Genomic DNA, 14,418 nt, shown 5'->3' on the forward strand with positions numbered 1-14,418 from the left:
GCCCCTCACCCCTCTCCTCCCTCCTCAGCCCCGCTACTATGGGCCATGGTTAAAAGTAATGCACTATAAAGAGAAGATTATGCCATTTGTGATTCAAGCTATGGCTGGCCGTTAGATCTACTGATCAGATCAGATGACGTACAGGGGTTTGCATCCCGAATGCCACAGTATTCCCTAATGCACTACTTTTGACCAAAGCCCCAATAGACCCAGGTAAAATATTGCACTATATAGGGAATATGGAGCCATTTGCGATATCACACAGGGTGTTACCTTTCCTTGAATAACATTCAAACGAGGAGGAAGAGGAGTGGCTATCGCTCAGTCTGTGAAGCTCCCTAGTATTCGTTTTCCTCTATCTAAAAACTCTGTTCCTATAGGAAAGTATTGTCAGCTGATACAGAGCCTACACCTTCTGAATTTGTCAGATTACAGTTTGATACCAACAATTGTCACAATATCCCTCATATGGTCAAATGTCAATCTTTAGTCAATGTCTGTCTATCTAAAATGTCAATCTTTAGAGATACATCTCTGTAGCAGACAGATCCTCTGTAGCAGACAGATCCTCTGTAGCAGACAGATCCTCTGTAGCAGACAGATCAATAGTAGCAGCATCAGTGGCAGCAGTAGTAATAGCAACATCAGTAGAAGCAATATCAGTAGTAACAGCATCAGTAGTAGCGGCATAAGTAGCAGCGGCATCAGTAGCAACAGCATCAGTAGTAGCAGTATCAGTAGTAGCAGCAGTAGCAGCAGCATCAGTAGTAGCAGCAGCATCAGTACTAGCAGCATCAGTAGCAGCAGCATCAGTAGTAGTAGCATCAGTAGTAGCAGCATCAGTAGTAGCAGCATCAGTAGTAGCAGAATCAGTAGTAGCAGCATCACGAGCAGCAGCATCAGTAGTAGCAGCATCAGTAGTAGCAGCATCAGTAGCAGCAGCATCAGTAGCAGCAGTAGTAGCAGCATCAGTAGCAGCAGCATCAGTAGTAGCAGCATCAGTAGTAGCAGCATCACGAGCAGCAGCATCAGTAGTAGCAGCAGCAGCATCAGTAGTAGCAGCATCAGTAGTAGTAACAGTAGCAGTAGCATCAGTAGCAGCATCAGTAGCAGCAGCATCACATGGACAAGACAGCAGTGGACAAGGTGAAAAGTTTAGTTCCTCTGTGTACACATCACGGACAAACTGAAATGGACCACCCACACAGACAGTGTGGTGAAGGAGGCGCAACAGTGCCTCTTCAACCTCAGGAGGCTAAAGAAATGTGGTTTGTCACCTAAAACACTCACAAATTTCTACAGATGCACAACTGAAAGCATCCTGTCGGGCTGTATCCCCGCCTGGTACGGCAACTGCATTGCCCGCAACTGCAAGGCTCTCCAGAGTGTGGTGTGGTCTGCCCAACGCATTACCAGGGACAAACTACCCCCCCCCTCCAGGACACCTACAGCACCCCATGTCACAGGAAGGCCAAAAAGATTGTCAAGGACATCAACAACCCGGGCCACTGCATGTTCACCCCGCTATCATCCAGAAGGCGAGGTCAGTACAGGTGCATCAAAGCTGGGACTGAGAGACTGAAAAACAGCTTCTATCTCAAAGCCATCAGACTGTTAAACAGCCATCAGTAGCACATTAGAGGCTGCTGCCTATAGACTAGAAATCACTGGCCACTTTAAGGAAGGGAACACTAGTCACTTTAATAATGTTTACATATCTGGCATTACTCATCTCATGTGTATATACTGTATTATATACTATTCTACTGTATCTTAGTCTATGTATTACTCATCTCATATGTACATACTGTATTCTATACTATTCTATGGTATCGTAGTCGCTTAATAATGTTTACACATCTTGCATTACTCATCTCATATATATATATATCCTATTTTCTATACTATTCAACTGTATCTTAGTCCGATCCACTCTGACATTGCTTGTCCGTATGTATGTAGTCTTCATTCATTTCTACTTAGATTTGTGTGTATTGGGTTATGTGTTATATAATTTATTAAATATTACTTGTTAGATATTACTGCACGGTCGGAGCTAGAAGCACAAGCATTTCGCTACACTCGCATCTGCTAATTACGTGTATGTGACCAATAACATTTGATTTGATTTGGGGTACTTTACACATTAAGAACTTAAATTATAGAGAACAACAACTGTACCCTCGGCTCGTATATACACACTCTTCATGTGAAGGGAACGCAATACAGGTGTGTGTGTGTGTGTGTGTGTGTGTGTGTGTGTGTGTGTGTGCGAGAGAGAGATATATATATATATCTATACGTATTGATAATGACGGAGGGGAACCTGGTGTCCTCATGCCGTGTATATGCACTGTTATAAAGCATTACTATGTCGTACCAAGGATTGTTTTGTTGCTTGAGACACAGTGGTTGTGTATAAAGGCATAGAAAATATTATTAGACAATTATTAGACTCAATTATCTTGATAAAATTACTATGATGAGGGTGAGAGTTCCTGAGCATTTTGAGATGATTACTTGTAATTGTTTACTTTTAGTTTAATCTTCTAGTAAGAATAAGTGAATTAATCATTGCTTGTTTTTTGTTGTGTTTCTACTTCCTTAACTGTAACAATCTGCTTTGTTACTTTAGCACAGAATAATCCACGTACTGTACTCCTTCATTTCTCAATCCACAGAGTCATTGTCTCTGTGAAATCTGGTTTCAACAGCTTTCAAATCAACTTGTTTGTGTCGTCAAATCAAGTAGGGCCAGTTTCTCTGTCCTTCGTTTATCTGATGTCACAAAGCACCTGAACCAGAAGAGTAGCATCGTTAACATACTCTGTAGGGTGTATCACCTAGACATTTGGCTCCTGCCCTCTCATTTAGTTTAGCTGGTGAGATAGAGGCAGGAGAGCTGTGACACGCCAGTCCTCGGTAGGTTCTCTAATCGACAGCCAGCCAACATGGACCGGTCCTACATGGGCAGTGCCACTGCTTACAGTGCCTACGGGAAGCCGCCTCAGTCCTACTTCGACCCGGCCTACGACGAGAAAGCAGCAAAGTCGTACATGGACTCAGTGTACGAGGAGAAGAAGAGAGTAGAGAAGAAGGCCCGCTCCGAGGCCGTCTGCTGCGAGGTCGTGGCGCTGGTGTTCGGATTCGTCGGCCTGATCGGTGTCTCCGCGGTGACCGGCTTGCCCATGTGGAAGGTAACGGCATTTATTCAGGAGAACATCATCGTCATGGAGACGCGCTGGGAGGGCCTGTGGATGAACTGCTATAGACAAGCCAACATCAGGATGCAGTGTAAAGTGTACGACTCTCTGCTGTTCCTCCCTGCGGAGCTGCAGGCTGCCAGAGGCCTCATGTGCTCCTCTGTAGCTGTATCCGCCATCGCCCTGATCCTCTCTGCAGTGGGGATGAAGTGTACCAAGGTGGTGGACCACCGGCCTCGTACCAAACACATCGTCCTGGTGACCGGGGGATGCCTGTTCCTCGTGGGTTGTGTCACTACCATCATCCCAATCTCCTGGACGGCCAACGTGATCATCCGTGACTTCTACAACCCTCTGCTGATCGACGCCCAGCGCAGGGAGCTGGGAGAGGCGCTCTACATTGGATGGGTGACCTCGGCTCTGCTGTTTGTGGCTGGGGTCATACTGCTGTGTCGCCACGCACCCCGGGTAGGAGACGATGAGATGGAGAGGATGGTCAACGGGCCTGGGTACATCTACCAGCCTGGATTGAACTACCAGCCTGGATTGAACTACCAGCCTGGAGTGAACTACCAGCCTGGATCAGCATACGCGTACCAGCCGTATTCCTACCAACCCAACTACTCAGCTCCACCCGGATCTGTGGTCTACGCTCCTAACCAGTACATGTGAGAGAAACCCAGCCCAGAACAACATGGACAGCTTGAACAGCTTGGAACCAAGCATTAAAAGTATAATTAATATAACAGAACTCATATCGTTACATAGAATATCATTAATTTGAGTTATTTGTTGAAATGTCAGAGTGGGGAGGAAGAGACAGAGGCACTGAACTGGCCAGAAGTCTCTTGCTGGAAATGGCCCAATCGTTGATTAATTTTGTTCAGAGAGAGAGAGAGAGAGAGAGAAAATATCAATAAGCAGACCTATGTGAAATTCCCTGTATGTGTTGTGTCTATGTGTTCAACTGTAGGTGGGAGTTATGTGTTTAATTGTGTAAATATACTTGTCAGGTATGTGTATAGTGCAAATATTGAACAAATATTGTCATACCAATGGCTGTGGAATAATGTGGTTAAGCAAATAGGGCTTCACAAGTTTTCACTAATATTGACCAAACAATTGACCAAACCCCTGTTTGTGTTTACCTGCTATTTTCATATGAAAAGGTTTGTTGTTTTCATGATGTTTTCTGTTTTTTACAGCAATAAATGGCCTAAATTGACCCCAATTTGGTTCACAATAAAAACATATATAACTTTATCCTTTTCTTTTAAATCTAAACCTTTTTGAAGATTGGGTTTAATACAGGTTATCTTCGATCAGCCTAACTAAAAACTAGTCATTACTTTTATGTAGTCAGAGAATGGTTTGTTCTCACTCAACCAGTTCCTGTCCTCTCAGGTGGAATGCCGTGTTCAGAATACTGGGTTTATAATGATGGGTTTATAATACTGGGTTTATAATGCTGGGTTTATAATTCTGGGTTTATAATGCCGTGTTCAGAATTCTGGGTTTATAATGCTGGGTTTATAATGCTGGGTTTATAATGCCGTGTTCAGGATGCTGGGTTTATAATTCTGGGTTTATAATGCTGGGTTTAGAATGCTGGGTTTAGAATGCTGGATTTAGAATGCTGGGTTTATAATGCTGGGTTTATAATGCTGGGTTTATAATGCTGGGTTTATAATGCTGGGTTTAGAATGCTGGGTTTATAATGCTGGGTTTATAATGCCGTGTTCAGGATGCTGGGTTTAGAATTCTGGGTTTATAATGCTGGGTTTATAATGCTGGGTTTAGAATGCTGGGTTTAGAATGCTGCGTTTATAATTGTGGGTTTAGAATGCTGGGTTTAGAATGCTGGGTTTAGAATGCTGGGTTTAGAATGCTGGGTTTAGAATGCTGGGTTTAGAATGCTGGGTTTAGAATGCTGGGTTTATAATGCTCCATTGTATCTTTCGTTGCCAATGGAAATGTACCTGAACGCAACAGGTTAAACCAGAATGGTCCGGACTGACTCACACAAACACATTCAAAACATGATGCAAATCTATCTAACCAGAGAGTATCGTGTCAGGGAAGAAAGTATAGGAATGACCACTGAGGCAACAGGATACAGACACAGAGACAGAGACAGACAGATGGATTCATACCCAAAACCATAGTACAGCAGTAGTAGCAGAGGAAGCTGGGGTCCAATAGATGTTCAATTCAGGAAGTGAATTGAAACTTAATGTATGGGGTACTAAAGTGTTTTGTTTTGGGTCATATACCCAGCAGATTCCTGGGAGACTCTCCTAAAGCTCAACCAGTCAATAAGATCAGTCACTTGTAAAACAGGATCCAGTCAGGAGAGTAAACTGAGCCCTGTGAATAAACAGTGTGTGCTAGACACACACACACACACACACACACACACACACACACACACACACACACACACACACACACACACACACACACACACACACACACACACACACACACACACACACACACACACACACACACACTGTTCTTTGCACTGACTCTCTGGCAATGGCTCTATGCACACTGACTGGACTCTACCCACACACTGACTGACTGGACTCTACCCACACACTGACTGGACTCTACCCACACACTGACTGGACTCTACCCACACACTGACTGGACTCTACCCACACACTGACTGGACTCTACCCACACACTGACTGGACTCTACCCACACACTGACTGGACTCTACCCACACACTGACTGGACTCTACCCACACACTGACTGGACTCTACCCACACACTGACTGACCGGACTCTACCCACACACTGACTGACCGGACTCTACCCATACACTGACTGGACTCTACCCACACACTGACTGGACTCTACCCACACACTGACTGGACTCTACCCACACACTGACCGGACTCTACCCACACACTGACCGGACTCTACCCACACACTGACTGACTGGACTCTACCCACACACTGACTGACTGGACTCTACCCACACACTGACTGACTGGACTCTACCCACACACTGACTGACTGGACTCTACCCACACACTGACCGGACTCTACCCACACTGACCGGACTCTACCCACACACTGACTGGACTCTACCCACACACTGACTGGACTCTACCAACACACCGACTGGACTCTACCCACACACTGACTGGACTCTACCCACACACTGACTGACTGGACTCTACCCACACACTGACTGGACCTACCCACACACTGACTGGACTCTACCCACACACTGACTGGACTCTACCCACACACTGACTGGACTCTACCCACACACTGACTGGACTCTACACACACACTGACTGGACTCTACCCACACACTGACTGGACTCTACCCACACACTGACTGGACTCTACACACACACTGACTGGACTCTACACACACACTGACTGGACTCTACCCACACACTGCCTGGACTCTACCCACACACTGACTGGACTCTACCCACACACAGACTGGACTCTACACACACACTGACTGGACTCTACACACACACACACACACCTCCTTCCCCACCTCCTACAGCTCCCAGACCTACTGTTACAATAGAACAACACTTCCTATCCCCAGGGATTCTGTCTCCTAGCAACAGACCCAGTCCCCTCCCATTCACCTGTCCTGACCAGGGAAAGAGAGGGAGGGAGGAGGCTTTACAGGGGCACACCTACCACCTGTACACCTATCACCTATCAGCTCCTCTCGTCTTCCAACAGGATGTAAAACTTCTCCGGAGAGGAAGAAGGGAAGCAGCTCCTCACTGTAGTCAGATCTTACTGCCACTCCCTTCACGCCTGTTGACTAGGTGGGTTAGTTAGACACTAGTGCGACTCTCCTCAGCCTGTTGACTATTAGGTCTAGGTGAGTTAGGCAGGACAGAGTGAGACCATGGCCAACTCAGCTCTGGAGATCATTGGCTTGTTGCTGTCTCTCATCGGTCTGATCGGGACCGCAGCCAGCACGGGGATGCCCATGTGGCGCGTGACGGCCTTCATCGGCGAGAACATCATCGTGTTCGAGACGCGCTACGAGGGTCTGTGGATGAATTGCTTTAGACAGGCCAACATCAGGATGCAGTGTAAAGTGTACGACTCCCTCCTGGCTCTGCCTCCAGACCTGCAGGCGGCCAGGGGTCTGATGTGCTGTGCCTTGGCCCTGGGAGGGGTGGGGCTGCTCATCTCTATCCTGGGCTTACAGTGCACCGCCTGCATCCGGGACAACGACCGGGCCAAACGCACGGTGCTCATCATCGCTGGCAGCATGATCCTCGGGGCCTGCGTCTGCGTCGTCATCCCAGTCTCTTGGACGGGTCACACGATCATCCGTGACTTCTACAACCCGCTGCTGATCGACGCCCAGCGCAGGGAGCTGGGAGAGGCTCTCTACATCGGATGGGTCTCCTCTGCCTTCCTCTTCGCCGGCGGCTGCATGTTCTGCTGCTGTAACATCAAAGAGGATAAAAGACAAGACAACTACATGTACTCCAGGAACAGCCCTAGTCAATACATGTCTTACCCCCCTCAGTCACAGTACCAGCCACAGTACCAGCCACAGTACCAGCCCCAGTACCAGCCCCAGGCTCTACAGAGGCAGCCGTCCAGTAGCAGCTACCCCGGGTCCAACCACTACCCCTCCAGGTACCCCTCGGAACGCAGTGCTGTGGCTTACCTCTGAGTGTTGTGGCTAAAGAGGAAGGAAAGGGACTTAGTGTTTTCTACCGACATGGAGGAACCGATGTGTTCTTACGAGTACGTTTTTGAAAAGAAGCCTTTCGGTTGTGTTAAAAGATGAATATCCGCATAAAGTAAGAGACTAAAATGATTGTAATACACTGTGAAACTCACAAAGAGAGGATTAATTGTAAAAAAATAAATAAAAGTGTATCGGATTTGTTTGTCAGAAAGCTGTTTAAAGATACTAAATACACTGGTTAACTGGTTAACTGGTTAACTGGTTAACTGGTTAACTGGTTAACTGTGAACTCAGAAAGAGAAGACTTTGAGGAAACCTTAAATCAATTTTTTTATTACATTTTATTTTGTATTATCCTTTGTTTCCATATTTGTATTTACTTTGTATTGGTGGGGTGTATAAGGACACATTTTTATTTTAGTGACGTCCCTAAAGATTATTTGTGTAAATATATTTACAAATTGTGTTGATGTGGTTGTGTGCTTTGTGTAGTAAATGTAGGTTTCTTACACATAATCCCCCTGTAGTTACATTAGGTGTTACATAAAATGTAGCTTTGATCATGTAAAAAAAAACAATTGTCAAAATATGTGTTCCAAAGGGCACTCTATTCCCTATTTAGTGCACTACTTTTGACCAGGGCCAATAGGGAATAGGGTTCTGATCAAAAGTATTACACTATATAGGTTTGCCATTAGGGATGCATCCCATTATCATTCATTTTATTATTTCATTCCTAAAGTATCTGATTAGACAAAATAATCTCCTATTGACAGATATGTAGCTGACTGTGTGCTGTAAAGGGACATTTCTGCTAATGTGTTTTGGAGAACAGCAGCACAGGGCTGGCTTTGATCCACTGGTGGTCCCCCCCCCCCTTGACAACGGTCCCCGTTGGCAACGATCCCCCTTGACAACATCAACAAACTACAAGACAGCCCTGGTTGTGTTAAAACGCCTATGTCGTTACTGCCATTTTGTAATGTTTGGGAGTAGACAAACAAGGACAGTATCGTTTTGTAATATTATCCCCTGGGGCATCCTATTCTCTACACATAGTACACTACTTTTGTCTAGGTTCCTGGTCAAAAGTAGTGCACTATGTTGGGAAATAGGGTGCAATTTATAGGGAATAGGGTGCCATTTGGGACATATCCTCTCTGTGTTGACAGCTTGATGGTAAGGATTAATGGAAGTAAATACAAGGCTGGTTGTTGAAGGTGTGGACCCAGAAGCAGTAGGGTAGAACAGAGGACTTCTGTCAAAGCAAACAGAGCATAATGGACTAAGAACTGGGGCTGGGTTCAATCCCTAGGTCAGCGTTGTAGCGTGATTTGAAAGTTAAATTCACGGTAGAAGCTGCATATGTTCATAAAAGTGATTTAATTTCAAATGAATTTAAAAAAAAACGTTATTCGTTTCAGTTAAGTTGAGATAAATCTTTCAGCCTCTGGAATACGAACAAACCTTTTCTGAATTACTCATTGACATTTCATTATCTGGTGCAAGCTAATGTATATAAAAGGGAAAACCTTCAGAAGCTATGTAAAGACTTTGATTGACACATTACTGATTAAATGAAACATTGATAACCTCCTGTTTTATTATTACGATGGAGAGACTGCTGGTACATAAGAAAAGACGCATTTTGTGAAAAGCTTTCTGTTTCGTTGTGAAGTGAAGCGACTGAGAGGTGGGGGAAATAGCTACATAGCCTAATTAGCTTGGGATCATTCATAGAGGTAGAAAGAGGTTTATTTTACATCTGTGCCATCCAGTGGCGTCTGTGACAGCACGGGCAGCAACATTGAGGCTTTCTCCATTTTAAAGTAGTCAATTTCTTCTTCTTCTTCTTCTACTTTGAGTATTGTGTTGTCTGAACAGATATAAAGCGAAGGTTGGTGATATACCGCCACCTGCTGGTATGGAATGTCCGCTCAAGAGTACAGTTCATTGGCTGATCCCTCCAAATGAGCTGAATGGAATTAAGAATGATGTGATCCCATTGGAAGACCCGCCCAGGTGACCACTTTCAAAATGTCTAAAGTCCTCAGTTGCGATGCTAAAACAGGCTGTGGGGACACTACAGCGATCTATCCAAGGCTATAGGTTGTTAACTGTGGAAAAACAGGACATACAGATATTCACAGTGTTTAATAGTCACATGTACAAGGTTGCAGGTGTGATTTCAGGGTACAGGGACAATCTTAGGCTCTGAGCTCCAACATGCAGGACTAAGTGAAGTAAAGCAATGAAAAATGGTAATGAAAAATAGAACTAGAACTATATACATCATAATGGTAGCAGTGATAAATAGAACTAGAACTATATACATCATAATGGTAGCAGTGATGAATAGAACTATATACATCATAATGGTAGCAGTGATAAATAGAACTAGAACTATATACATCATAATGGTAGCAGTGATGAATAGAACTATATACATCATAATGGTAGCACTGATGAATAGAACTATATACATCTTAATGGTAGTAGTGATAAATAGAACTAGAACTATATACATCATAATGGTAGTAGTGATAAATAGAACTAGAACTATATACATCATAATGGTAGCAGTGATAAATAGAACTAGAACTATATACATCATAATGGTAGCAGTGATAAATAGAACTAGAACTATATACATCATAATGGTAGCAGTGATAAATAGAACTAGAACTATATACATCATAATGGTAGCAGTGATAAATAGAACTAGAACTATATACATCATAATGGTAGCAGTGATAAATAGAACTATATACATCATAATGGTAGCAGTGATGAATAGAACTATATACATCATAATGGTAGCAGTGATGAATAGAACTAGAACTATATACATCATAATGGTAGCAGTGATGAATAGAACTAGAACTATATACATCATAATGGTAGCAGTGATGAATAGAACTAGAACTATATACATCATAATGGTAGCAGTGATAAATAGAACTAGAACTATATACATCATAATGGTAGCAGTGATAAATAGAACTAGAACTATATACATCATAATGGTAGCAGTGATAAATAGAACTATATACATCATAATGGTAGCAGTGATAAATAGAACTAGAACTATATACATCATAATGGTAGCAGTGATGAATAGAACTATATACATCATAATGGTAGCAGTGATGAATATAACTATATACATCATAATGGTAGCAGTGATAAATAGAACTAGAACTATATACATCGTAATGGTAGCAGTGATAAATAGAACTATATACATCATAATGGTAGCAGTGATGAATAGAACTATATACATCATAATGGTAGTAGTGATAAATAGAACTAGAACTATATACATCATAATGGTAGTAGTGATAAATAGAACTAGAACTATATACATCATAATGGTAGCAGTGATAAATAGAACTAGAACTATATACATCATAATGGTAGCAGTGATAAATAGAACTAGAACTATATACATCATAATGGTAGCAGTGATAAATAGAACTAGAACTATATACATCATAATGGTAGCAGTGATAAATAGAACTAGAACTATATACATCATAATGGTAGCAGTGATAAATAGAACTATATACATCATAATGGTAGCAGTGATGAATAGAACTATATACATCATAATGGTAGCAGTGATGAATAGAACTAGAACTATATACATCATAATGGTAGCAGTGATGAATAGAACTAGAACTATATACATCATAATGGTAGCAGTGATGAATAGAACTAGAACTATATACATCATAATGGTAGCAGTGATAAATAGAACTAGAACTATATACATCATAATGGTACCAGTGATAAATAGAACTATATACATCATAATGGTAGCAGTGATGAATAGAACTATATACATCATAATGGTAGCAGTGATGAATAGAACTATATACATCATACTGGTAGTAGTGATAAATAGAACTAGAACTATATACATCATAATGGTAGCAGTGATAAATAGAACTAGAACTATATACATCATAATGGTAGCAGTGATGTGGGGGGGGGATGTCCACCATCTCTCGATGGTGCTCCTGTAGAAGAGTGTGAGGGCCCATTGGGACAGGCCAGATGTCTTCAGCATCCTGAGGTTGAAGAGTGGTCGTCATGCCTTCTTCACCACAGTACCCGTGTGGTTTGACCATTTAATCTTCTCCGAGACGTGTACGCCATAGAATTTGAAGTTATTTGACCGTCTCCACAGCGGCCCTGTTGATGAGGATTTGGGCGTGTCCAGCCTGGTTCTACCTAGAGTCCACAATCAGCTCCTTTGTTTTGCTGATGTTAAGGGAGAGGTTGTTTACCTGGCACCACACCATAAGAGTGCCTACCTCCTCCCTGTAGGCTGTCTTGTCGTTGTTGGTAATCAGGCCTTCTACCGTCGTGTCATCAGCAAACTGATGGAGTTGGAACTGTGTGTGAGGCCATGCAGTCGTGGGTATACAGGAGGGGATTGAGGATGCACCCTTGTTGAGGATCAGTGTCGAGGAGTTAACGTTGCCTACCTTCACCACTTCGGGGTGGCCCATCAGGAAGTCCAGGACCCAGTTGCATAGGGAGGAGTTCAGACCCAGGGCCGTGATATATTTGTCCATCTCACACTTCACCATCAAACTGAGAACAGCACAGGTTGCCTCTGCATCAGACACCACTCAATCCCTACAGAGTTTTCATTTGAAGTGGGACGTTGTATGGGGACATGGAGTCATCTCATACTTAGACAATTTCTGAGGTCTGAAAACATCTGAGAAAAGTAGATTTTGGAGTGAGCTATCATTGTAAGGTTTCTTTGTCAGGAAGACTTTGGGAGTTTGTGTGGACCAAGATAATTTGTGTGGACAAAAATAGTTTCTTTAGACCAAGATAGTTTGTTTGGACCCTGACAGCAGACGGTGTGATGATCCAGGGTGTCTGAGTGGGCCTGGTGGGTCTGATGGTTCTGATGGGAGGTGACAGCCTTCATCGGAGAGAACATCATCATCACTGAGACGCGCTGGGACGGCCTGTGAATGAACTGCTGTAGACAAGCCAACATCAGGATGCAGTGTAAAGGTGTGTGACTCCCTGCTGTTCTTCCCTGCGGACCTGCAGGTATGGTTACTTTATGGTTATGTCCCAAATGGCACCCTATTCTGTATATAGTTCACTACTTTTGACCAGAGCCCTATGGCACCCTATGGATCCTGGTCAAAAGTTGTGCATCCTATGGGAATAGGGTGCCATTTGGAACGAAGACTTTAAAATCATGTCAATCACGAACAAGTATTTAACCAATTTTTGGTAAAACTTTACTTCATGTATTGTAGCTCCTACGGGGATTCAAACCCGGGGTGGAGCGACTGTCAACCCGACACCTTCAAGACGTTCCACCAAGACGGTTAATGAGCTACAGTATGTATTGGTCTTCTCTGTCACGGGCTGCCAGGGGCTTGATGTGCTGCTCTCTGGCCCTTTCAGGGATGGATCTACTGGGGACTCTAGCTGGGATGGATCTACTGGGGACTCTAGCTGGGATGGATCTACTGGGGATTCTAGCAGGGATGGATCTACTGGGGATTCTAGCTGGGATGGATCTACTGGGGATTCTAGCAGGGATGGATCTACTGGGGATTCTAGCTGGGATGGATCTACTGGGGACTCTAGCTGGGATGGATCTACTGGGGATTCTAGCAGGGATGGATCTACTGGGGATTCTAGCAGGGATGGATCTACTGGGGATTCTAGCTGGGATGGATCTACTGGGGACTCTAGCAGGGATGGATCTACTGGGGATTCTAGCTGGGATGGATCTACTGGGGACTCTAGCTGGGATGGATCTACTGGGGATTCTAGCAGGGATGGATCTACTGGGGACTCTAGCAGGGATGGATCTACTGGTGGCTCTAGCAGGGATGGATCTACTGGGGACTCTAGCTGGGATGGATCTACTGGGGACTCTAGCTGGGATGGATCTACTGGGGACGCTAGCAGGGATGGATCTACTGGGGACTCTAGCAGGGATGGATCTACTGGGGACTCTAGCAGGGATGGATCTACTGGGGACTCTAGCTGGGATGGATCTACTGGTGGCTCTAGCAGGGATGGATCTACTGGTGGCTCTAGCAGGGATGGATCTACTGGGGACTCTAGCTGGGATGGATCTACTGGTGGCTCTAGATGGGATGCCCTGGACCTCCTGTATCCAGGACAACGACCGTGCTAAAAACCTCATCCTTATGGTGGCTGGAGACATGTCATTTCTGGACTTTATCTGTGTATTTATCCCAGTCTCCTGGATGGCTCACGGCATCATCCGTGACTTCTATAACCCTCCTGCCGATCAACACCTTATGCTGTCTCTGTCTGTACACTGTCACTAACATTATACTGGAGCGCGTGCTACGGGTGGGTGTTGTTATGGTGACCAGTAAGCTGAGATAAGGCAGAGCTTTACCTAGCATAGACTTATAGATGACCTGTAGCCAGTGGGTCTGGCGATGAATATGTAGCGAGGGCCAGCCGACTAGAGCATACAGGTCGCAGTGGTG

The 14,418-nt window shown here is 44.2% G+C and overlaps 2 protein-coding genes across 2 annotated transcripts; both read left to right on the forward strand.

Moving 5' to 3' along the window:
- The first annotated feature begins 2,810 nt into the window (after positions 1–2,810).
- Positions 2,811–4,466, forward strand: cldn8.2 (claudin 8.2). Its single transcript, XM_020503556.2, has one exon. The coding sequence runs from the start codon at positions 2,952–2,954 to the stop codon at positions 3,873–3,875; it is 924 nt and encodes a 307-aa protein (XP_020359145.1). The 5' UTR covers positions 2,811–2,951; the 3' UTR covers positions 3,876–4,466.
- Positions 4,467–6,903: 2,437 nt separating this feature from the next.
- On the forward strand, positions 6,904–9,497 carry LOC109905900 (claudin-8-like). Its single transcript, XM_020503554.2, has one exon. It carries the CDS (start codon positions 7,100–7,102, stop codon positions 7,883–7,885), a length of 786 nt encoding a protein of 261 aa, XP_020359143.1. The 5' UTR covers positions 6,904–7,099; the 3' UTR covers positions 7,886–9,497.
- The last annotated feature ends 4,921 nt before the right edge of the window (positions 9,498–14,418 follow it).

The sequence above is a fragment of the Oncorhynchus kisutch genome, linkage group LG15 (genome assembly GCF_002021735.2).
Source record: "Oncorhynchus kisutch isolate 150728-3 linkage group LG15, Okis_V2, whole genome shotgun sequence".
NCBI lineage: Eukaryota > Metazoa > Chordata > Actinopteri > Salmoniformes > Salmonidae > Oncorhynchus > Oncorhynchus kisutch.

Bases quoted from the DNA above. Each gene is read 5' to 3' on its own strand.
- cldn8.2 (XM_020503556.2), top strand. From the start codon at position 2,952: ATGGACCGGTCCTACATGGGCAGTGCCACTGCTTACAGTGCCTACGGG.
- LOC109905900 (XM_020503554.2), top strand. From the start codon at position 7,100: ATGGCCAACTCAGCTCTGGAGATCATTGGCTTGTTGCTGTCTCTCATC.